A 24361-nucleotide genomic window follows, 5' to 3' on the forward strand; every position below is an offset into this window, starting at 1 on the left:
CAGCTTGCTTTATTAGATTTGTGTAATTGACTTCAAGGAAATTCAGTGTGGAATGCATTTCCTCACCGAATAGTCAAACACCGAGCCTGCTTTTCCTATGTCGCTTCCTGTGGCCTCATCCTTCTCTCTTCTGTCCCCCCAGCATTCCCGTGGTTTGGCATGGATATCGGTGGAACCCTGGTTAAGCTGGTTTACTTTGAACCGAAGGATATCACGGCAGAAGAAGAACAGGAAGAAGTGGAGAACCTGAAGAGCATCAGAAAGTATTTGACTTCTAACACTGCCTATGGCAAAACGGGGATCCGAGACGTCCATCTGGAACTGAAAAACCTGACCATGTGTGGGCGCAAAGGGAACCTGCACTTCATCCGCTTCCCTACCTGTGCCATGCACATGTTCATCCAGATGGGTAGTGAGAAGAACTTCTCCAGCCTTCACACCACCCTCTGTGCCACGGGAGGTGGGGCTTTCAAGTTCGAGGAGGACTTCAGAATGGTAGGTTGGGCTTGCCCTTCTTAGAGCAGCCAGGTCCCTCATATGATCACAGTCCGATCATCTCATGCGAAGTCCTGGACCATTAACCTTGGGACATGGCCGTGTATTTCCTCTTCCATATGATAACAAATGTATGGCCTACTTTGTAGGCAGTTCCAGGAAAGGTTGAATGAGGAAATATGTCCCTACTCTTGCTGAGTACTCAATGTCTGTTATCATCATCACCCTGTAGCACACACAGGCTAGCCCTGAACTCAGTACGTAGCCAAAGATAATAACCAAAACTAATGGTTCTTTCTCCGAGACCTGGGTGACAGAAATATGCTGCCATGATGATTTATATGGTGCTGGGATTGGACAGTTACTGCTGTGTCATACGTAGAAACAGGATGATATTTATCACCTTCAGAGTTACTCAGTTAGTACTGGGTTTTCCCCTAGACACTCAATACATAAGCATGAGGCTGGTCCTATGGGTACAGAGACTGAGGCCCCCAGGAAGGCTTTCTAGCCATGTAAGGATGATCACTTTTTCCTATCCATTTGTTCTCATATGTGTGTGTCTATTTTGTTTTGTTTAGTTTTTTTGTGGAATTTTTTGTTTTCTGGGTTTTGTTGTTGTTGTTTTGTTTTGTGAATGCCGTTCAGAAGTTTCTCTTAACAAAAATAAAATACCTGGCTGGTTGTGATGGCTCAAGCCTGTGATCCTAGTGCTTGGGAGGTAGAGGCTAAAGGACCAAGGCTAGCACTCTGTCTCAAAACAGACAAAACCAAAACCAACTTCCCTATTGTTTATAGATGAATTCCTTCATTACTGAGTAGCATTTTACAGTGTGGAGGGCTTAGTGTCAAACATGGAGAAATGACATTCAGCCCAGCTTCTTTCTATTTAGCAATCTCTTAGCATCTGTCTTCTAATCTCTGAATCTCCTCAGTCAAGATAGCAATCTCTCTACTGTCTAGCTTCATGGGGTGGGGCAAAGTGCACATACAATTGAAGAACAGATGTAAGTCTATCTCGGAAAGTATAGGCAGTTGGGCAAGTGCTTGGACACAGGTGAAGAAAAGGTTGGAGGGTTTTAGGGTTGCTCACCCTTTTCCCAGATGAAAACCCCTGAGATGTGCTGTAGGATGCATTTTTCAAAGCCTGTAACACTGCAGTTTGTCTCAGACAAATGTAACTGAATCTTGGTAGGAAATCTGTCACTCTTGCATAATGAACGGACACATTATTGATGGTGTTTAATAAGGCCGTAACATGCAGATTATGTTACCAAAAGGAACACCATTCACTTCACTGACTTAAGTGAGTAATTTTCGGGTGTGGGTGGGCTGCTGGTAATGAAACCAGGCCCAGACTTGTACTGTACGTGCACTGGGTGAAACTGATTAGCTCCCAGGTTTTAGCCATTTTCCTTTGTATCACCCTGTCCCGCACAGCTATAGAATTTGATACAACCATTCACTAAATTGACGAACAGGGTCCCTTGCCCACAGAAGGACTCAGCAACCAATCAGTTCTCACATGCAAAACAGTTAAGGGGCATGGCCATGAGAATTAGACTTGAGGCCATAGTTGGGGTGGGGGAAACCAAACCTGAATTCTAGTCCTGTTTCTGCATTTGCCTGCTTGGTGGCTTCCGCTGAGACAAGTTCCTGCTGTGGGCCTCCATGGCATCTTCTGCAGAACAGTGACAGCAATGTGAGGAGACCAGGAAGGGCATCCAGGACAAGAGAATTGGAAGTGATCGTAACATTCTTGCTCTGTGTGAACACACTTGAGCTTGCTGGCCATTTAGATGCTTTTGTACAGTAATGCCTGCTTGGTAAGATCTGGGCTTGGACTCCATTTTAATTCAGAAGAGCACTGACATTGTGTGAGAATGTGGTAAGTTCCTCAAGCCTTCAAGTATCCTGTCTGTGCACTGGAGATCCTAAAGTGAACCAAGATGGCCTGGTAGATTTATGCAACCTTTGTCACACCTTCATCCCTCTGCAGGGTTTACTCATGTCCTAGGAGAAAGATTACTCAATCTGTGTTGGCCATGAGCAAGTGTGTTTCTTAAGGTTCTGAACGAAGAAAGGTCATATAGTCCTTCGGGCAGTGCTTGGAGCCTAGTGAATAGAACTGAACAGGGGCAAGTCTGCAGTATTTGCTAAGCTCTTTGGCCAAGCTGTTTCCATCAGTATTGGACCAGTTTCTATGATAAGTGTGATTTGGCCAATGTGAAGACAAAATTGAGAAAGATTCCTTTCTGCATCCTGTTAGAATAAATGATGTGCTTGTGTACAAAGTTTGTGAGGATGGATAGGCTCTCCTGCCTTCTTTCTGTGTGCAGCAATTTACCCACTAAACAAATAATTTATCATGTCCCTTCTATGTGTCAAGTAGTATTATATACAAAACAAATCCTTTGACCACCTTGGTGGTCAATGGTCAGAACAAGTGAATATACACTGTGTGTGTGTGTGTGTGTCTGTGTGTCTGTGTCTCTGTATATATGTGTGAGTGTATGTGGGTCTATTTTAGTGTGTATGTGTGTGTGTGTGTGTGTGTGTGTGTCTGTGTATGTCTCTGTATATATGTGTGTGTGAGTGTCTGTGGGTCTATTTTAGTGTGTGTGTGTTTGTATATATGTGTGTGTGAGTGTCTGTGGGTCTATTTTAGTGTGTGTGTGTGTGTGTGTGTGTATGTGTGTGAGTGTCTGTGGGTCTATTTTTGTGTGTGTGTGTGTGTCTGTATATATATGTGTGTGTGTTAGTGTCTGTGGGTCTATTTTAGTGTGTGTGTGTCTGTATATATATATATATGTGTGTGTGTGTGAGTGTCTGTGGGTCTATTTTAGTATGTGTGTATGTCTGCATCAGAAGGAGAAATAGGGAGAAAGAGGGCTAGGAAGTGTTGTGAGGGTCTCTATGTGATGAGGTAACATTGAAATAGAAACCTGGAAAAGTAATAAATACTTCAGCCAAAGAAATGTTTTAGTCAAATGTATCAGTAACTGTAAGGCTCGGAAGTAAAGAGACTCCAAACTCCTGGGTGTTGTAGAAAGTTGAAGATTTAGGAAGGGTCAAGTTATTCTCTAGAGCAGTGGATCTCAACTTGTGGGTTGTGACCCCTTTCAGTGTGGTCACATATCAGATGTCTACATTACAATTCGTAACAGCAGCAAAATTACAGTTATGAAGTATCAAAGAAATAATTTTATGGTGGGGGGTCACCACAAGATAAGGAACTGTATTAGAGGGCTGCAGCGTTAGAAAGGTGAGGATCGCTGGTCTAGGTGTTACTGGGATGGTTTATCTGTTTGTAAGTTTGCTTGCAACTCAATCATGAGAACCAGAGTTTGGATCCGGGCAGTACACAACCACCTGTAACTTCACATCTAGGAAATCCAACATCCTCTTCTGGCCACCTGATGTGTGTGCGTGCACGTACACACACACACACACACACACACACACACACACACACACACACACAGAGAGAGAGAGAGAGAGAGAGAGAGAGAGAGAGAGAGAGAGAAAGAGAGAGAGAGAGATTGAGGTTAAACAGTTTGAGCAACCAGGAAGCACATGTGTGTAGAGTCATGTTATTGTATAAAATCACTGCTTTTGGAGTTTGAAAACTCCATTACTGTGGCTAAAAAGAGCTTTTTGGCAGAGTCCAAATAGTTAGCAGTTGTTCGTTGTGACAACTATAATCTAGTTGGTATAGTAAATGCACTTAAATTTCTGGAAGTGTTAATTGCTACTCCGATTTAAAATAACCCGAAAAGGGGTGGGAGGGGAAAAAAAAAAGAATAACCTGGAAAGGTTATAACTGCCGAGGTAATCATTAAATTAGATTCTTCTATACAGTATTTTCAGGCTTTATTTGTTTTATTATTTCCTTCTCATAGAGTCTCTTTCTTCAGTTTCAACTAAAAGGTTTTGTTTTATGTGAATAGGTGTTTGCCTACATGCAGGTCTGAGCACCAGTGTCTGGAGAGGCCAGAGCTGAGGATCAGATAGATCCCCTGGGACTGGAGTTACAGTTGTGACCCACCATGTGGGATCACATGTGCTGGGAATCAAACTCCGATCCTCAGCCATTTCTCCAGCCCCCCCTTTCATATTTTCTATTGGACATATTAAGATCATTGTCCTAACCAAACTTCCTCTTTGAGACAGGATCGCACAGTATCACCCTAACTCCTGACCCCCTTCCTGCCTCTGCCTCTCAGATGCTGGGATTACAAGCAGGCATGATTATTGCTGACTTAAGTAAGTTGATGAATGGTATAGATTAGTCTTCAGAATTAATGATGTAGTAAGCTGGAACACAGATACCTAGTCCTATGGACTGGTGAGATGGCTCAGTGGGTAAAGATACTTGCCAACAAGCCTGACAGTCTACGTTTAGGCCCCAGTACCCTCATGGTGGAAGGAGAGAGCCAACTCTTGTAACTTGTCATTTGATCTTCACACACATACACATACACACAGGCAAACACATACAGGCAAACAAACAAATAAAATTAATCTTAGATGCTATATGCACTAATCAGCCAACAATCAATTCTGTTTAAACAGGACTCTCCTCATGATCTATCTGGTTATTCATAACAACACGCATCAGTGTAGATTAAGGTTAATTTTCTAGCTGGATATCTTATCAGCCAGTCCTAATATTTCATTCACTGCCATGTTTCACACTTTTCTTAACATCAACAAGAGTATTAATAATAATGCAACATATTCTTAACAACAGAATATATAGAGGGAAAAACAAAGCCAATGCTGTTTTCTCTGTACAGAACACGTTTGAGTTTTGTTCAGCCCAAGGCTAACATTAGTAGATACTAGAAGATATTCTTTTGATTTTTTTTAAAAAGTAAGATCCATGCTTTGAATAAGAAGACTATGACGATGACCTTTAGCTGATGCAATTAGGGGAAAAGATGCTTTCATACAGGATTTAATGTAAAGACTTTCTGGGAGCTTAGCAGTTCCTTCAGAGTGCTCACTGTGCTACCACAACTCACTGAACTCAGCCCCTCTTTAAGAAAACCAGGCGTGGGTGCACATGTGCCTGTAACCCCAATCCTGGGCGAAAGGGAATGCCACAAACAGGAGGCTTCTTAAGCTTTGCTGACTCTCAGCCTAGCCAGGAAATGGTGGAGGTACCCTAGGCCCTTCTCTATCTAGTCTGCACACAGGTTCACAGGCACACACCTCAGCACACACATGGTACATGCATATACCTCCCTCATATACACATACACAAAGGGAACAGCAAAAAGAAAAAAATCTTATAAAGGAACAGTGTGAAAAGTTGGGTGGAAAATCCTGAGAAAAGGGTAAGGCTGGATCATTTGAACACAAGACCTCCCATCTAAGCAGATCACTTGTGCATATTTGATAGATTGGTTCCCATTATTAACCTGGGGATGGATTTGTATTATTGCAGGTGTAAAATAGTGTAGATCATGACATTCCCCACTCTCTTCCGGTTTGATGTTCCACCTCATAATTGGCCTCTTTTATTGGCTAGAGAGGAAAAACCTATCTTTGAGGTTAGAATTCTCATTCACTAAGCTTGTTTAAAATGTATCTCTCTCAGGTCTCTATTAGATCTGTTTTGTGAAAAAAAAAAAAGAATCCTGCCAGTTACAGCCTGTCACTCAGAATCAATGTGCAGATTGTTTTTGGTTTGATAAAATAACCTTTTCTGTAACAATTTGACTCTCAGAGCCAGTGTCCTTTGGAAAAGCAAGTTGGAAATGAAATGTGTTAATCATTTGTGTATGTTGTGGGGAAGCCCAGCTTTAATCCCAGTGCTAGAGAGGCAGAGGCAGGAGGATTCCCTTAAATTTAAGGTCGGCTTGAATATCAGAAGTAGTTCTAGACCACACAATAAAACCCTGTCTCAAAACAAAACAAAATAAAAAATACAAATGAGAGGGAGAGAAAAAACAAAAATCACGAATTTGTATTTTGATCATTTTGATTTATATTTAACATATATTAATATTTAATATAAGTATCATGTTTGTAATAAACAAAGATATATATGTATATGTATTATACATTTGTGTAACATATATGCAAACTTTGGCAACTCATTTCTCTGTTGTAGCTAAGTGATAGAAAGTGGTTTGGGGGCAGGTCAACAGAATCTTCCCGGGGAGCAGGCGTGTGTGGTTCTTCCCGGTGCCGTATACTCCTGTGACTGGGTGGGTGGGTGCGCTTGGAAGCCAGAGGAGGCTATCCAGGGCTCTCTGTCCATCCTTCTTTTGCCTTTAAGAACCTGGAGCTAGCAAGCCCCTGCTATTCCCCTGTGTCTGCCCACTCGGTGCTGGGGTAACAGCAGGGCCGTAGCCAGTTTTACATGGGTACTGAGGTGTGAACTCTGCAGCAGTGCTCTTGACCTCTAAGCCACCCCTCTGGCCCCTTCGTTAGTAATCTTTGACAAACCAACCTAGCACACTAAAGGAAATCCACTTGCAAATGTAGCCTGAGCCCGGCCTGTATTTAACATTCAATATTAGCACATAGCGTGCCTTTGCTTTGCCCTTTAAAAATTAATCATGGAAATGTTTCCAAAAGATTTTTGGGTTTTGGGTTTTGTTTGCTTGTTTGTTTCTGAGATAGAGTTTCTCTGTGTGGTAGCCCTGGCTGTCCCGGAACTCACTCTGTACCGTAGGCTGGCCTCAAACTCACAGAGATCCCCTTGCTTCCGCCTCCCAAGTGCTGGGATCAAAGGCAAGCACCACAACCGCCTTCCAAAAGTATCCAAACTTGCGATTCGACTTGACTTGTGGTTTTGTTTTTTTTTTCAGCAGGACCCACCTATGCTAAGCAAATGTTTTACCACAGAACTGCATCCCCAGCCAAGACACGAGCTATTTTACTAGTCACGAGTAATTTTTAAAACCTCTCAGCGCAGCCATCCCACGTGACTCTTGGAAACAGCCCTTTCAATTAGATAGGGCAGGTCCGATTGGGACGAGTGTGTGGGAATGGACGCAGCCCCCTCAGCTCCTCTGCTGTTCTGCGTTTCCTTTTGAGTTAGTGGCTCTCACGGGCGTTCTCAACACCAGCGCCTTCACTGTTACTATGGCCTCTTAAACCTTTCCACTCATGACTCCTCCCCTCCCGCCCAAGAAGTTTTAATTTTTAATATTTATTTATGTCTGTGGGTATTTTATCTATATGTATGTCTGTGTACCAGTCGGGAAAGGACCCGTATCAGTACAAGACACCCTGAGACCAAATTCTTAGCACAAAAATTTGTTTGTCCCAGAGAGACAAAGGGCAGGGAGTAAGAGACAAAGACAGGAAACAGAGGATAAGGAAGAAGGGGAGGGGGTGATATTTGTCCCAGAGGGACGTAGGACTGCCTCTGGATAGAGAACTGTGAACCATAGGCAAGTGGTAGTTTATAAAGGTAAAAAGGGGAAAACCTGTGTTACGATAAAGTGTCAAACTAAGATTGGGCATGTTAATTAGAGAAGCCAAAAGGGGGCTTTTGTTCGATTGCTGGACTTAAAACTTTGATAGCTGGACATTGGAAGTCAGCCTCGGGGAGGAAATGGGCAAATAAGGGACTGGGCCTCAGTGACTAGCTTTAGGAATGTAATTTAATGGTATTTTTTTTTAGCAAGGCAGAGGGAATGGGGGTAAAACAAGACCCACCAGTGCTGTGTTTGCCATGCTTGGGCTGGCTAGAGACCCTTTAATATATATGTCTGGTGCCCACAGAGGCTGGGAGAGGGGATTGGATCTCCTGGAACTGGGGTTACAGATGGTTGGGAATCAAACCGGGGTCTTTAGCAGCTGATCTATCTCTCCAACCCTCCAAGAAGTTGTTATGCAATCTCATGTATGTTGGTGTGTGACACAGGCATATTATTACTGGTAATAAATTAATTGTATTTTTAAATATTTACTTTATTTTTAGATGTGTGTGTGTGTGTGTGTGTGTGTTTGGAGGGGGGTATGAACTGGTGCATGCAGGTGCTTGTAGAGGTTTGAAGAGGGCTTTCGAATCCCCTGGAGCTGGAGTTACAGGCAGTTGTGAGCTTTGGGATGCGAATGCCTGGAGCCATACTTGGGTCCTCTACAAGGGTCGTGCACACTGTTAAATACTGAGCCATCTCTCCACCCACCCCAAACTATTTTAAACAATTCTTTAATGTACATATACTTTTGCCTTTATTAAAAATGAAAGCAAGTTTGATAGTGATGAATGTGATGGGTTAGTGTTGCATACTGGATTAAATCTTGATCGAATGTTTGATTCTTGCAGGACATAGCGCATCTTTAAATATTTTCAGACATATAATTTATACTTTGTATAATTGTCAATGTTGAGACCACTGCTTTGCATGAATATGTAGTTCAAAGTGGAAAAAATAAAACTGTTTAGGGGAGATTTGAGAAATTGTTGGGAATTCTGGCCCAATCCCAAGCCAAAATTCATTCCACATTGCAAAGTAAACTTAGATTTATTTATGTGGAATATGTTATGGGTATGTCACAGTGCACCTGGGGAGTCAGAGGGCAGCTTGCTGGACTGGTTCTCTCTCACCATGAATTTGCACAATAACTCAGACCCCCCAAAGTGCTAATATGAGGTGCAGGTAATAAGGGACTGGAGCCCACTTTTACTGGCTTTAAAGGCCCCGGGACACATCTCTTTCCGTCTCTGCATTTAGTGGAGTTGGGCTGGGGTTTCTGCAGTTGACCTTGGTCAGAAGGAATCACATCATGGGCGTTAGAAAGCACTACAGACCTAGGCCTTTGCCCCAGAGCTGACGGCTGCACTGCACCTTGCTTACTGTGCTGTGCTCAAACTAATGGACGCTCCATGGCCTGGTTGCTGGCTCTGATAATTAAACTTGCCATGGTTCAAGGCTCATTTAAGATCAGGATGAGGACATATACAGCCATGCGGTGCATAAGAGTATTTGTTCAATAGCATATATAGCAGGGGTCCCAAAGACTATTGTCTAGGAAGGTTGTCCTGTCTTAGCTTGTGTAACTACACTCTATGCAGTTTGAACAGTGATGAAATCCCCTAACAACACAGAATATATCCTTATAGTTAAGCTATATACATGATTGTTTTATTAGTCAACTTTTGGTTGCTAGAATAAAATGCCTCAGGCAGTCTAACTCTATAAAGAAAGGTGTAGTTGGGCATAATGGTGCATTCCTATTAAGTCAGGAGGCTCAGGAATTCAAGTCACCTACTCTAGACTCTCTTTCCCCCCTTCTCCTTCCCCATCCCTCTGTCCTTCTTTCTTTCTCTCTCCCCTTCCCCTCCCTCTTTCCCTTTAAGGAGAAAGGGTTTTATTTGCATTTTGGACTTTTTTTTTTTTTTTAAATAGGTTCTGTCTTCTAAGTTCAGGCTGATCTCTTGTCTCAGCCTTCCCAGGCTGGAATACAGGCATGGGTTGCCATGACAGACTTTAAAAGTCTAAGTAGCATGATACCCTGGCCATGGAGTGGATTCTCTTAGCAAGAGAGACTCAGAAAACTTAGCTTCCAGCTCCCAGAGAAGACACTCTTCAGGGCTGGATGTGCTGTTGAGAGCCAGTGGGGGAGGGGGGTTTCCATCAGCTCCTGGAAACCGTGTGCTCAGTGCATGGAATCTCGAGGAAAACCAACCAACAAACAAAAACCAACCAATCAACCAGCTAACCAAAAAAAAAAAAAAAAAAAAAAAAAAAAAAAACCAAACAAAAAAAACCCCACATCTAAACCAGAGCAGCTTGAAAAGCTGTTGGCTCTTGAAATGTAGGCTCCTGAGGCAGTACTGGATCCATTGTCACACCCAGCACAGCAGCCGGCTGAGGGTGAATTAGATCTGAGCAGGTTGTCTTTTCGATACAGCCCAATCCTCAGCATTCTGTTATGCTTTCCCAGTCCAAGGCACCCATTGTTCTCTTACCCCCCTTTTGGCATCCTTTGGTGACTGGAAACTCCAGCCCATGGCAAGCATTCCTCCATAGCTAGGATCTTAAAGGCTGGTTTTAAGCTTTTCCCAAAGTAAATCAAGGTGTACAGACTGAAAAGTATCCTGAACCTCAGATTACCTAACTGGAAATCTCTGTTGTCAGTCTGACTCACTATTTGAACCTGGGAATCTCTCCTTTATCCACAGGGTCTCTACAAAAGTGACCCATGAACTTTGTTTACCTTTTTCTTTTTTTTTTTTTTTTTTTTTTTTTTTGGACTTTCATGACTTTAGGCTCCAAAAATATCTATCCTTCTGAAAATGTGTGTGATTTCTGCTGAAGGGAAAATGGAAACAGTGTTTCAGACCAAAGCTGTACGTGTTTCTTCCTCCCTGGGTAGTTCCAGGGCATCTAGCTGGATACATTGTCTCTGTCCATATTTACGATGTTGGCTCTAAAAGTGGCTGTCAATATTATTGATGAGCATGTGATTAATATTTAAACAGATTAACTTATGTCTCTAAGACTGGCTGACAAAAATCACCACTTTAGGTTTGGGGCTGACCCTTGAGGTGACAGCTTTCCCTGTTCATTTACTAAGTGACTATTAAGCAGTGTTTAAGAGCAGTGGTTGGTACAGAACCAAAGCACTGCTGAGGTGCCAGACTGACCAGAGACGCAGATTTCAGGTTGTGGAACCGAGAACAGAAGACATAGTATGTACCCTGCTGTGTATACCCCTGTGGCTTTTCAGGCCTCTGGACACTTCTATACCCGTAGCATTGTCCTCTTAGAATGTAAATTGTGTGTACCGTGTTTAAACATTTCACTTGATAAAAATGAAACATTTGGAAACATTTATGGAACTCATTTGTTTTGGGCCACTTCTTAGGTTTATTTCTGTGTATCAATGTTACTTCTGTCACCAGGCCAGTGACCTATTTTTATTCTGTAGCACACCTATAGATTCTGTCAGTGCTGTTAAATAGAGAATCCATTCGAGTGACACAAAGTCAAGTTTCCTTGGAGCTGTCACCTTGTGTTCATGTCTGTGTGGAATGTGTGGGCGAGTGGGCCCACAGTCTGTACACCTAATGCTCACACTGCTGTCGGTCACCTCATTGCTTTTGAGGCCGGGTCTCTTACTTAGTCTGGAGCATACAAACTCAGCAAGGCTAGCCCACCAGAGAGCTCCAGGGATCCTCCTGTATTTACCTCCCAACAGCTAGGATTGCGTGTCTGAAGCCATAGCACCTACCTTTTTAACTTGAGTGCTGGAGAGCCCAAACATAAGTCCGTTCTGGCTCAAACCATCTCCCAAATGTAGCTATTTATTTATCTGTTGTAACAATAACAACAGCAATTCGTATTTTTAACAGTAGCAAATAAAATGAAAACAGAATCACAGGGAGGTGTCTGCTGGCTTGTCCTGTGTCACTTACGGGAACTTACCTAACTTCCTGGTCCAGCCATTGAGTAGGACTAACAGAACCTACTTGGACGTTTTTGTCGGTGATGGTAATTTCTGTTGTTGTTGTTGTCTTGCTTTATATTATTTTATCAGCTGAATAGGCAAGGCAGGTCCTGAACTAATGATGTCCCTATGTCAACATCATTAGTGTGACTAGAGATATGTGCCACAAATCCAGCCTCCTGGTTTTTGTTTCTCTCTTTCTCTGTGTGTGAATCAAACCATCGCTTTCTTCATTTTATTTATCTATTTATTTGTTTATTTTTTTTGTTTGTTTGTTTGTTGCAGTACTGGGTTTTTACCAAGGCCTTTATGCATGTAGTACAAGCACTCTACCACTGAGCTACAGCCCTAGTCATTTGTTTGTTCATGTATGTATGCATGTATGTATGTATGTATGCATGTATGTATGTGTGTATTACATACATAATCATTGTCAGGGAAAATGATTACCAACTTAGACCTGAGGCAGTGATATTAGGAGTTAAACTTTTAAGGATACAACCTTGGCTCAGACCAGCCAACAGCCAGCTCTGTTTCCCTTTTCCTCTCTGTACCTAAAGTGGTGGAGGAGGGTTTATCTGTCATCATTCACCTCCCACCCTATGGTGTCCAACTTCCTGCTTGCCTCTGGCTGACCTGCCTCCTCTCCAGCCCCCCTTTCTGCTTTTTTATCACATATATTTCAGCACCCTCTCTTTCTGTCCCCAAGAAGGGAGGTTTTACCTCATAGAATTCTGAAAGGACAATCCTAGGCCCCTTAGCTAGTAAGCCTGTGTGTGTGGCGGGGGCCATGTAGATAGTATCATGGAATCTTCACAGCAACACTGAGAAGCCAAATAACTCACCCCAGATTACCTCTGTTAAGTAAGCTTTAGACCTGGACTTCAAAGCCAGGCCCAGCTGCTCCAGAGCCAAGTGTGGCAGGGGGCTTCGTGGACTCAGAGGGGATTCTGTTCCACCCCCAGGCCTTTTGACCCCACGTTCTGTCAGGCATATGTAGGATTCTGCTTGGCTTCTGAATATTCTAATGTACTCACCACTCTTGGCTTTCGTGACAATTTGCCACACATTTGGCACCTTACAACAACAGAGATTTCTTCCATCCAAATTCTTGAGGCCAGTAGCCCTCAGTCAAAGCCTTGGCATCAACACAGTTGTGCAGAGGCTGTGGGGAGATCACACTGCTTGCCTTTCCCAGTGCCTGCTTGCTCTTGGTACCCCAGAGATCATGGTACAGCACTCGGGCATCTGTCTATTCTTCAAAGGCTTTTTCCTCTGGCCTTTAGACCTTTTCTGTATGTGCCTCCTGCCCTTGGAGTTAAGCATCCATCCTGATGACCAATGATGATGGCTTCGAGTTTCCCATCTGTAAAGATCTGCTTTCCAGATAAGACTATGTTCTCAGGTTCTGAGAGTTAAAGCAAGCGCATCCAGGCTGCCAAGCTCACAGGCTAATGAGTCCTTTCCTGACACCAGTCAGTCCTTGTCCTTGTACCATAGCTATTTTTCTTGCAGTGGCTGCTTGTCAGCGCTTTCACACCAGAGGGGTATGAGAGCTTTGCTTTGAAAGCAAATCTCGTAGAGAGCACATACCTCCCAGGCTCCTCTCAGTACTAGATCAGACCACAGCATCTAACAGGGTTTTGTTCTCTCCTAGATTGCCGACCTGCAGCTGCATAAACTGGATGAACTGGACTGTTTGATTCAGGGCCTGCTTTACGTTGACTCGGTTGGCTTCAACGGCAAGCCAGAGTGTTACTATTTCGAAAACCCCACAAATCCCGAGTTGTGTCAAAAGAAGCCATACTGTTTGGATAACCCATACCCTATGTTGCTGGTTAACATGGGCTCAGGTGTCAGCATTCTGGCAGTGTACTCCAAGGACAACTACAAGAGAGTGACGGGGACCAGGTAAACATGCTTCCAACTAGGAGAGCCTCTTTCTGCTTAAGCCATGCCTATTTCGTAATGAGCAGCATATAGTGAAAGGTTATTATCATCAAATACATTTTTTTTTAAAGAAGTACGTTGGGCTCCTATACTAACAAAAAGCGGTTTATTGGGTGTTTGCTTTTGTTTGGTTTTGAACGCAGCATCTTCCCTTGTAGGTAAGGCTATTCTGAAGCTTACTTTATAAGCCTGTGCTAACCTCAGACTCACAGTTCTGCCTCTGCCCCCTGAGTACTGGGAGTCTAGACATGAGTCATCATAACCAGCTTATTGGGTGATGCATTAGAGGAGAAGAAGATGATGCTTATAGAGGTTAATAACATAAGGTCTTTGTCTGCTGAAGGTACTTCTCAGGGTGGGTGAAGGAGGGCGGCACACGTTAGTTTGCCAGCAGGTAGGTGTGCTGGAAGGACGGGAGAGACTACAAGCCCTGATTGGTCAGAGATACTTCACAGAACCTTTCTCTTGGAACATTTTTGGTGTCAAGGCAGGAAAGATGGCGTGAAACAACATATCATTCCAAGCAGCAAACAGAAGGCTTACAAGGAATGGTTTTTTTTCCTTTTTTCAGGTAAGCGAGAAGTCAGGGCAGCTCATAGGGCTGTTGGGATGCAGTGTACCAAAGGAACACAGCCCTGCGACCCCTGGTGGTCAGAAAAGGCTGTGGCTTTTTTATTTATTTATCTGTTCTTGCACTCAAAGACCCATGAAGGGCAAAGAGTCTCAGCTTCCTGTTAATGGGCAGCTCAACATGGCTGAAGGATTTGTTGTCAGAAGTCACAAAGAGAGCCCACTATGAACAAAATTAAGCTGCTTTGGTATGAAGCATTCCTTCAACTTGCTAGACCACAGAAACCCATCTTTACAGGAACTTCAAAGGACTAGTGCCTTGGAGAGTGTCCTCAGCACATGGTGTTGAGACCAATTCTTTGTTGGTGCCAGCAATGTTGGCAGATGAACATGGCACGTTACTTGGGCTCAGGATCCTCATTTCTGCCATGAAAGGTGCCACTTGATTTGTTTGTTGGTTTGTTTTGCTTCCAGCACTGGAAACTCTGCAGCGCTCTTCACCCATAGCAGGAAAGTTCTGCCTTTTCAGTGTGTTTCTGTGAATTGGGGTGGAGCTGTCAGTGTCTCTCTGGTCCTGGGGAAGGTGATGTGAGCCAGCGTCCTAAGACATTTCTAGCTGTTACATTTGGAACAGTGGGAGCCAACAGTATGTAGCAGGTTGAAATCAGAGATACTGATAAAATTTTTTAATGCTTAGGGCAGATCCATCAATAGCAGAAGACATATAGAAAACTCCCAAACAGTAGTGCTACAGTCGAGAAACCCTGGTGCACACGCACACTCTGATTGAAGTCGGTGTGGGTTCAGAATGTAGTATCAGATATGTTTAGAAACTTCTTCGAGGCATGCACCTTTTTGGATTTTAGTTGTGATTTTATTATTTATTTAATAGTATTATTTGTTATTTATTATTCATTATCACCGTGTAGGCCTGACTGGCCTGGAATTCATTATAGAAACCAGGCTGACCTCAAACTCGAAGAGATCCACCCGCCTCTTCCCCCTGAGTGCTGGGATGCACACCGTAATTCCTGGCACAGCACACATCTTTTTTTTTTTTTTCTTTTTGTTAAGAATACAGTAGCTTACTTGCTTGGCCAGGAATAAACACTGATCCCATGGTCCCATTAGGACCGGCAGGCGTATCAGGATAGATAGGAATACTTAGCTAAATAGACCTACCTTAGAGTGTTTTCCTGGCGAAGGTGTGAGTTTTACAATAACTGCCGACTTCTCTTAGGAGTAAAGCTGCTCTCCAGGTTCTTCTAACAAGCTACACATTTTCCAGTCAAAAGTAGTTACACTCTTGATGCACACACAGTGGCTAAGGAACAAGAGCAGAGATCCATTCTCACATGTGCAGACTCCAGGGATCTGTATCACCTTGAGAAGCTGCTAAGGAACTAATTGTGGAGCATGGTTTCTTCACACGTAAAGTACTACTCGCAAACCCCAGGTATTGATGGATGCCCTTTGTGATCCTCCTGTCTCCCGACTGCTAACATTGCAGGTGTGTGCCACCACTTCCAGCCCGGAAGTTTTAGAAAACAACAGATATACACAGTTAGGGTTAGTGATAAGAATTAATATGTAAGACACTTTGGGGACCACTGGTATTAAGCAAGCTCTCTACAACTGAGATATTTCCCCAGCCCTTAGGGACCATTGATGGAAGCAAATGGTGTAACCTTTTAAAAATAGTTTGCTTCTCATAAACTAAGAGACATAGCCCTAGGGGTTTGTTAATTCTTTTTTTCTTATATAATTTTTATACATACTTTGTTGTTATTTTGGTGGATTTCATTTTTGATTGTGTTTTTTGAGGCAGTGTGTCACTAGGCAGTTAGAACTGGCCTTGAGTTTTTTACAGTAAGCCAGCCATAGCCTTCCAAGTACTGGAATCACAGGTGGCTTTGTGTGTGGGGGGGTGGGGGTATGTGTATGTGGGGGTGTGTGTCTGCAGGTACATGTGTGTGTGCACACGCACATGATCATGCCCAAATCTTTACATAGTTGCTAGAGATTGGAACACAAATCCTCATGCTTGTTCATCAAGTACTTTACCAACTGAGCCACCTACCCAGTAAGTCTTTGTGAAAAGCCATGTTATCCCATGACATCCGTTTCTTTTTACAAGTTTTAAATAGTTGGTTTCGTATACTTTCTCTGCCTCCTAGATTGTATCCCCCCCCCAACACAAGTCCACATCTCAGTATGAAAATGGGAGGAAAATTAGTCAATTGCACCATGTAGTCCATTAAGAAGAAGAAAATAACTCTGTAGCCTCTGTGGAAGGAACAGTGCATCTCTCCTGATCATTCACATGGAATACACATGAATGCCCATTGATGGCCACTGTTCAACAGCCATTGCCAGTTCAGTTTCTAAAATGAGTAGCGGACGAGCTCTTCTCACTGATGAGCAGTGATAGTATCCAGTGCCCTTTCTTATCTATATATTTTGCCTCTGATATACTGAGGATTTTTTTTTTTTTTTTTTTGCATGTCTGCCAAAAGAAGCTTGTGAGCAAGGAAATGCCTCGACTAAATAAGAAGGCTGAGGGTAATAGGAGCCAGGAGAGCAGAGGCTCTGTGACGTGACCGTCCTCTCCCCGTCTGCAGCCCCGGCTGTACAGATGATGCCTGCTTCCTCAGCTGGCTTTTTATCTGGAACCATTTTCTCTTCCTGCTTCCCACTCTGAGCTATAGCAGCACCACAGCAGATGAATTCCCTTCTTTCTAAGTCAGTCAGTGTCTCCAGATGCCTACATTTGGAGTTGGTGGTTGAATGCCTTGGTCCAGGTAGATGCCCAGTGGCTCAAACAAAGATTATCAGGGACAAAAAGTGTCAAAGCTGAAAGTTCGAACAAAGACCCTTTTAAAAAAGTATTTAAGGAGCAAACAAGAAAATGTAGGCGGCGTACACACAGCAACTGTTCTCATTAAACATGCTTGTGGGGTTTGGTGTGCAGATGAAGGTAGACTGTCTTTGTGTGTGCCTCTTTGTTTCCTTGTGATCTCGTGATGCCACACTCGAGACATGGGTAGATTTTACTGATTGTACGCAGCAACATAAATGGCCCTGGAATAAAGAACTCTGGAGTTGAAGGATTTTTTTTCTCTCTCTAAGAATTACAGTCTGAGATTATGGCACAGTTTTATTTTAAATACAACTTTAAAAACTATGTGTCTGTCTATAATCTGGAGGCTCCTTGACAGCAGTTATTGATAATCAGTATAATTTGCCATACATTTTCTTCTTGAATCTTAGTTAATTTTCCCCCTTAGAATTAAAAGCTGGTGTCCAGATGCACGCTCCCCCCCACACACACACACCAAAACTAGTGGCTCTTTGAAGCTTCAGAACCAGTTGAAGCATGGTAAACCAGAGAGAACTCTATGCCAGCATGTAAGAATTGAGGCTCTCTTTCTTGCCATTACTTTCCTAATTGTAGTTTAGTTCCCTGAATTGGGTTTTCATGACACCAGGTAGCTTTGATTATTAATGCAGAATTCATCTTATTCTCAGCTACTGTCATTAATTTCTAACTTTGACAACAAGAACTATTTTGGAATCATAACCTTCTAATGGAAAGGTTTTTAAAACATGGGTCAAGCCTTGGAACCGTTTGTGACTTTTTTTTTTTTTTTTTTTTTTTTTTTTTTGCGATTTTATTATTGGCTACCCAATAGTAATAATTAGAAAATATTACCAATTAGAAATAAGCAATACCCTTTCCCAAAGACTAGTAGAAAACACTATTTTATTAGAGAGGAGGTAGTTTTCCTCCCAAGGAGATTGAGACGAATACTCTAGAGAGGTGGATCAGGAAAGGCAGCCTCCCAGGCTAGCTGCTGGGGCAGAGTCACATGTTGGCTTTGTCGTCCCAGGGCACCGGTTCTGTAGTCATCAGTCTGAACTCCATTTCTGTCCCTGTGAATTTACGGTTAGTTGCATAGGGTGTTCTGACATCACCCATGTCTCTGGTCCCATGCTGCCATCAGACTACTCCAACAGGAACTGTGATTTGGCCCCTCCCGTAGGTGAGCTGACGGAACCTAGGCTAGTAGCTGGCTGAAGGTCTCACAACAGAAATCAGTGAAAGTCGTTTTCAATTATATTCTCAAATTTAGGGGCAAGTTTTCCCTGATGATTAATCTTAGTGCTGCTCTCTGTTCGGATCCAGTCCATCCTCAAGTTCTGTTGTAATGCTGGCCCCTGACTCAGGTGCCCCTCTGCTCTTCAACAAAGCACTCTTTTGTCTTTCTGCATTTTTCTGAATCCGCATTAATAGCCTTGATGTAGCTGGGGACTTGGATGGGCATATCACAAAGCACAGATTTTAAAAATGAACCTTATTGTTCCTTCAGTCTTGGAGGTGGGACATTCCTAGGCCTATGTTGCTTGCTGACTGGTTGTGAGACCTTTGAAGAAGCTCTGGACATGGCAGCTAAAGGCGACAGCACCAATGTTGATAAGCTGGTGAAGGACATTTACGGAGGAGACTATGAACGATTTGGCCTTCAAGGATCTGCCGTAGCATCAAGGTAGAGACTAAGTGGCTAGGAGCTTTAGAGAATCCACAGGAAGCAGGCTTTCTGCCCTGACCATTCATCTAGCCTTGTGGTTTTTTTCTTCTTCTTAAATAAATGTCAGCCTACCAGCCTGGTGCAAATACCTATCCTGTCAGATCTCAGAATTGATTCCTGTTCTTAATGAAGCGCTGAAACGTTTACCACTTGATACGTGTGCTTAAAGTAAGGCAGCTTTGAAAGAAGGTTTGGGAAAGTGCCACAGTTTCTCCTGTTCCATTCTTATCTAAAAGCATTACAAGCTTCTCTCCCATTAATAGTCCCATTGCTTTGTCCCTTGCTAAGAAGGGAGCAGCCAGCCATTCATAGTGTAATGCTGTCCTGCTTATAAGCCATGATAGCAGCTTCTTTGAGTCTCAGAAGGATTACTCATAGTGCTTCCCAGAGAACCTTGGTGGAAGCTCGGGTCCTGGCTGAGGATGACTTTGACGCTCTCAATAATATTCCCAACATAGCTTCGGCAACATGATGAGCAAAGAAAAGAGGGAGTCCATCAGCAAGGAAGACCTCGCCCGGGCCACATTGGTCACCATCACCAACAACATTGGTTCCATTGCTCGGATGTGTGCACTGAACGAGGTAAGGTTTAACCCTGAGGCGACCAGGGGCCATCCCCCTGCATCGTCTTTGGCAGTATAATAACTGTTGTCATTCTGAGGAAACGTGCCCTTTATTATGTGGTCACGCCTTCTTGGACATGAGAAGGTTACAGTGAGTGAGGGGGAGAGGGTGGGATTTACTTTTAAATAGAGACCCAGGTTAAAAAATTCCAGTTCGCACTCCATTCTTTCTAACCCACAGCACAGCCGTGGACTCTGCTGAGACGTGGGGAAAGCCCTGGGTGTATGTGTAAATAACCAAACAAAAAACCGCCCTCACCAGCAACACTCGATATTCTCTCTGCTTTCAGCTTCTTTACAGTGTTGCCTTGTGGCATGGAGTTCAAGCAGCATTGTACAGGGCTATCAAAGCACAGAGAGCTCGCGACAGCCAAGGCCAGCCAGAGCCGCAGGAGTAAGGAGAACGCAGAACTGAGGACAGACATAGCGTTATTAACAACCTTTCGAGCAATTGAAAGATTGCTAATTTTTTTTTTTGAGTGGGGGGGAAGTGCAACCTCTTTCTGAGAAACAAGGTTTAAGAAGTAGAACAATCCTCTCCATGAGATGCATTAGGAAGATAAGCAAAAGAACTTGGAGAATGAAACAGGTAATAGGAGAAATATATATGAACCACAGGAGGTCAATATGTAATTTTAATAGAAATATGATATGCATGCAAAAGATAGTTCAAATCATAAGTGTGACACACACATACACACACATACACTACCTAGATCAATAAATGGAATTGTACAGATTCAATGCCTATTTGAGGGGCTGGAACGATGTCTCAGGAGTTGGGAACTCATGCTGCTCTTGTGAGGGACCTGAGCCCAGTTTCCCAGTCCCCATGTCAGGTCGCTCACAACCGCCCTCAACAGCAGCTCCTGGGGACCTGTGGAGTCAATGCCAAGCAGTGTTGGGGTGCAAGGCACATCTGTTTGTCTGTCTGTTTGGATGCTGGTTCTAAGTTGAGTATGTTACTGTCACCTGCAGAGCAGTTGGCATTAACTGGGAGTCCCTAGTCAACATGGGCTCAGATGGGAAGCTGGTGATCAGGCTCCCGAGACATGTCTTCTCAAAGTCCACTTTGGTCATGAGATTCATTGGAAAGCTGGGGTTTGTTTTTCTTTCTTTCTTTCTTTCTTTTTTTTGTCATTAACCTTTGCAGGGTGTTTTCCCAAGTAGCCAAATAAGCTGTAAGACTAATATGTGGGTAGGCTGGCTGTGCTCTTGGCTCTCAAAGGTCAGTTGCATAGTGACACCCTTTGCACCACAGAACAACTGTGCCCTTTCCCCTGCTTTCCAGAGTCACCTCCTGCCCTGCTGCCTGCTGGAGTGAGCCAGGTATCATAATCCCTTTGGATGAGGCCAGCCGTCATATTTTTTACACTGGAGAATTGATGCGTGTGATTTGCTGGCTTGAGTGACTAGTCTGGGTGTTTCCTGTGCCGTCCCATGGATGGAGTGGCTGACTCACTGCCCACTCTGGGACCAAGGCTTCTTTAGAGGCTGCTGAATTAGTGCAGACTCTCAGCACCAGCACTGGCTGCATCGGATTTCCCCGGAACCGAGGTCGTCAGGCCTTGCGCTGCAGTTGCTGATTCGAGAGTCTTTCACTTTAGCTGTTTCATAGAGTGGGGAGCACTGTATTTCCAGAATCTGAGTTGTTTGTGTGTTTGTTCTCGTTTTGGGTTTTTCGTTTGTTTTTGTTATTATGATATAAAATTCTCTCCCTCTCAACTTTGTTTCTAAGCTTTAAAATTTATTTTTATTGCTTTAAATTACATACATATGTGCCCATCTGTGGTATACATGTGAGTCAGTTGTCCCCAGGGGCCAGAGGAGGCGGACCCTCTGGGGCTGGAGTCACAGGTGGTTGTGCCCTCCCTGATGTGGGTAGTGGGACTCAAACTAAGGTTTTCTGGAAGTGCCATTTACTTGCTCTTAACCACCGACCCACCCATCCAGTACCATCCCCCACTCTAAGCTTTAATTCTCTTTTCATTAGCAAACATCGATTATTTGTAATGCGTTTATTTCATTATGACATTTCCATATATGCACAGTATATTTTGTTCATTTTTGGCTCTTCAACACTCTCTCTTACCCCCTCTATAAGTCTCCCCCTTCCCAAGTGCCCCTAGCCTGCCTCCCTTTCTACTGCCCCCACCTCCCCCTCTCTCTCACCGATGAGTCTCATCATGGAGTTTTAACAGGAGCATTGGTGAAGGTTTATTTTCAAGAATGTGGGCTCTTAACCAGTGGCTACAGCAATAAAGACAGTGTTGGTCCATTCTCCATCGGCCACTGACTGTACCAATCCTCAGGGAGAGGTGGGACCTGTGAGTCCTTTCTAATTCCATAACAGGATGCTAGGCCCGATCTTGTGCAAGCAACCACAGCTGCTGTGAATGAAATCGTGCAACAGCCTGTTGTGCCTGGATTTCAGCAGTGCCCCACATCCCCCTTCCACTGGCTTTGACATTCTTCCCTTTCCAACTTGAACCTAGAGGGAGTGCCATTTGTGCCTTATTGATGGTGGAACTTTCACAGCGACCAGTTATGAGCATCTACAATAAGAAGCTGGTCTGACTAAAGCTGACGTCAACACTAGGCCATGGGCACACGCAGCCGTTTAGAAGCTAATCCGATAGGCACACTATGTCCACTTAGCAAAAGCGATAGCTTCCTGACTAGGGCCTGGGACCTCCCTAGGCACAGGTTGGACCAGGTGTATAGTACCAGGCTTGTATTTCCTCCTGTGAGGTACACCTCAAGTCCAGTCTGAATGCAGTAGGTTACCCCCGTGTGAAACTTCCACTGTGGCACCCATGGGCAGTGTTGTTTGGACAGTCGACATTGTCACACTCAAGGTTTGCAGCTGGCTAAGGCTGTTGATGTCATTTCTCTCTCAGCTGCCCACAGTGCTCCCTTTATTTAGTCTTGAGTAGGTAATTCAGAGACTCGAAGATAGCAGAAAGGAAGTCAGGGAAGCAAGTCTGTTTCTACACTCAGCTTGAACCCCACTAGAGAAGGTCCGCTTGTTTTCAAACTTGTTTTTTTTTTTTTTTTTTTTTTAATTCTGTTTTATATGGTACAAGAGAAACAATGTGCTTTCCAAAACAACAAGCTTCACAGCTTTAAAAAAATTGTTTTGTATGTGTATGGGTATCTAGACTGCATGTAGTCTGTGTGCTACATGTGTACTACATGTATGTAGTGCCCCCAGTCTGTGCTGTGTGTGTGTAGTGCCCACAGTCTGTGTGCTGTGTGTGTGTAGTGCCCACAGTCTGTGCTGCATGTGTGTAGTGCCCACAGTCTGTGTGCTGTGTGTATGTAGTGCCCTCAGTCTGTGTGCTGCATGTGTGTAGTGCCCACAGTCTGTGTGCTGTGTGTGTGTAGTGCCCACAGTCTGTGTGCTGTGTGTGTGTAGTGCCCACAGTCTGTGTGCTGTGTGTATGTAGTGCCCTCAGTCTGTGTGCTGTATGTGTGTAGTGCCCACAGTCTGTGTGCTGTGTGTGTGTAGTGCCCACAGTCTGTGTGTGTGTGTGTGTAGTACCCACAGTCTGTGTGCTGTGTGTGTGTGTAGTGCCCACAGTCTGTGTGCTGCATGTGTGTAATGCCCATAGTCTGTGTGCTGCACGTGTGTGTAGTGCCCACAGTCTGTGCTGTGTGTGCGGTGCCCACAAAGATTAGAAGAAAAGGAGTTGGATGCCCTAGGTTCACAGCTGTGAATCAGCCTGTGTACTTGGAATCAAACGAAGATCCTCCGGGAGAACAGCTGAGAAATAGTTGAAAACATTACAGTCTACCCTCTACATACTCTTCTGCATCCTGCTCCGTCATCTCCGGTTCTATTATGGATATTTCCAGGCATACATAAAGGATAGAGAATAAGGATTCCCCTGCCTCCGTCAGTTCATTCTGATCAGTTCCCAAGATCCCACCACACGTGCCTGGCTACCGCTTTTCTTTTCTCTCCTTCTTCTACTCCTCTCTTTAGCTTACAAAATCAGACATTTAAGTCCACCATTGTTATCAGTCCACAGGGGCGAGAGGTATGCACCTCTGGAAATACTGCCTCTCACTACTTTCACAGTGTGTCTTAAGAGTGCTGTATTCTTCAACATTTATAACAGCTGCCTAGCACTCTGCATGCTGCTGGGGTAAAGATCACTCTTCTAGTGAGACTGAGAGTGAGCTTTAGCCTTTTTCTGTATTAAAATTTCTGCAATACGGGGCTGGAGAGATGACTCTGCTCTTCCAGAGGTCCTGAGTTCAATTCCCAGCAACCACATGGTGGCTCACAACCATCTGTAATGAGATCTGATGCCCTTTTCTGGTGTGTCTGAGGACAGCTACAGTGTACTAACATACATAAAATAAACAGGTCTTTTTAAAGAATACTGCAATATACATACACATATATGCACATATTTGTATAACATAATTTTGTATAACTGTCTGGGCATGAGGGCCCACACCTTTAATACCTGAATTCAAAAGACAGAAACAGGTAGATCTCTGTGAGTTCAAGGCCAGCCTGATCTTCATGGTGACCTCCAGGTCTACATAGTGAGACCTTGTCGCCAACCAAGTAATTAAATAAACTAAAAAGATAAATTTTCTGATTCAATGGGTGTGTTGATTATTAGTTTGGCAGATATTATCAAACTTCTTCCATAAAGGCCATTCTAATTTAGATCCCCATTAAGCATAATAAACAAA

General features: G+C 43.7%; 1 protein-coding gene across 1 annotated transcript in view; it reads left to right on the forward strand.

Annotated features, from left to right (window-relative positions):
• Positions 1–24361, forward strand: part of PANK1 (pantothenate kinase 1) — a 64520-nt gene that overhangs the window by 33492 nt on the left and 6667 nt on the right. The window contains exons 2-5 of the mRNA XM_080911343.1: positions 143–495; positions 13574–13827; positions 18807–18983; positions 19484–19607. Of these exons, the coding sequence (XP_080767469.1) occupies positions 143–495; positions 13574–13827; positions 18807–18983; positions 19484–19607 (908 nt within the window). The remainder of the gene's footprint in view (positions 1–142; positions 496–13573; positions 13828–18806; positions 18984–19483; positions 19608–24361) is intronic.

This window comes from Micromys minutus, assembly GCF_963924665.1.
Source record: "Micromys minutus genome assembly, chromosome: 2".
In the NCBI taxonomy this organism is placed as follows: Eukaryota; Metazoa; Chordata; class Mammalia; order Rodentia; family Muridae; genus Micromys; species Micromys minutus.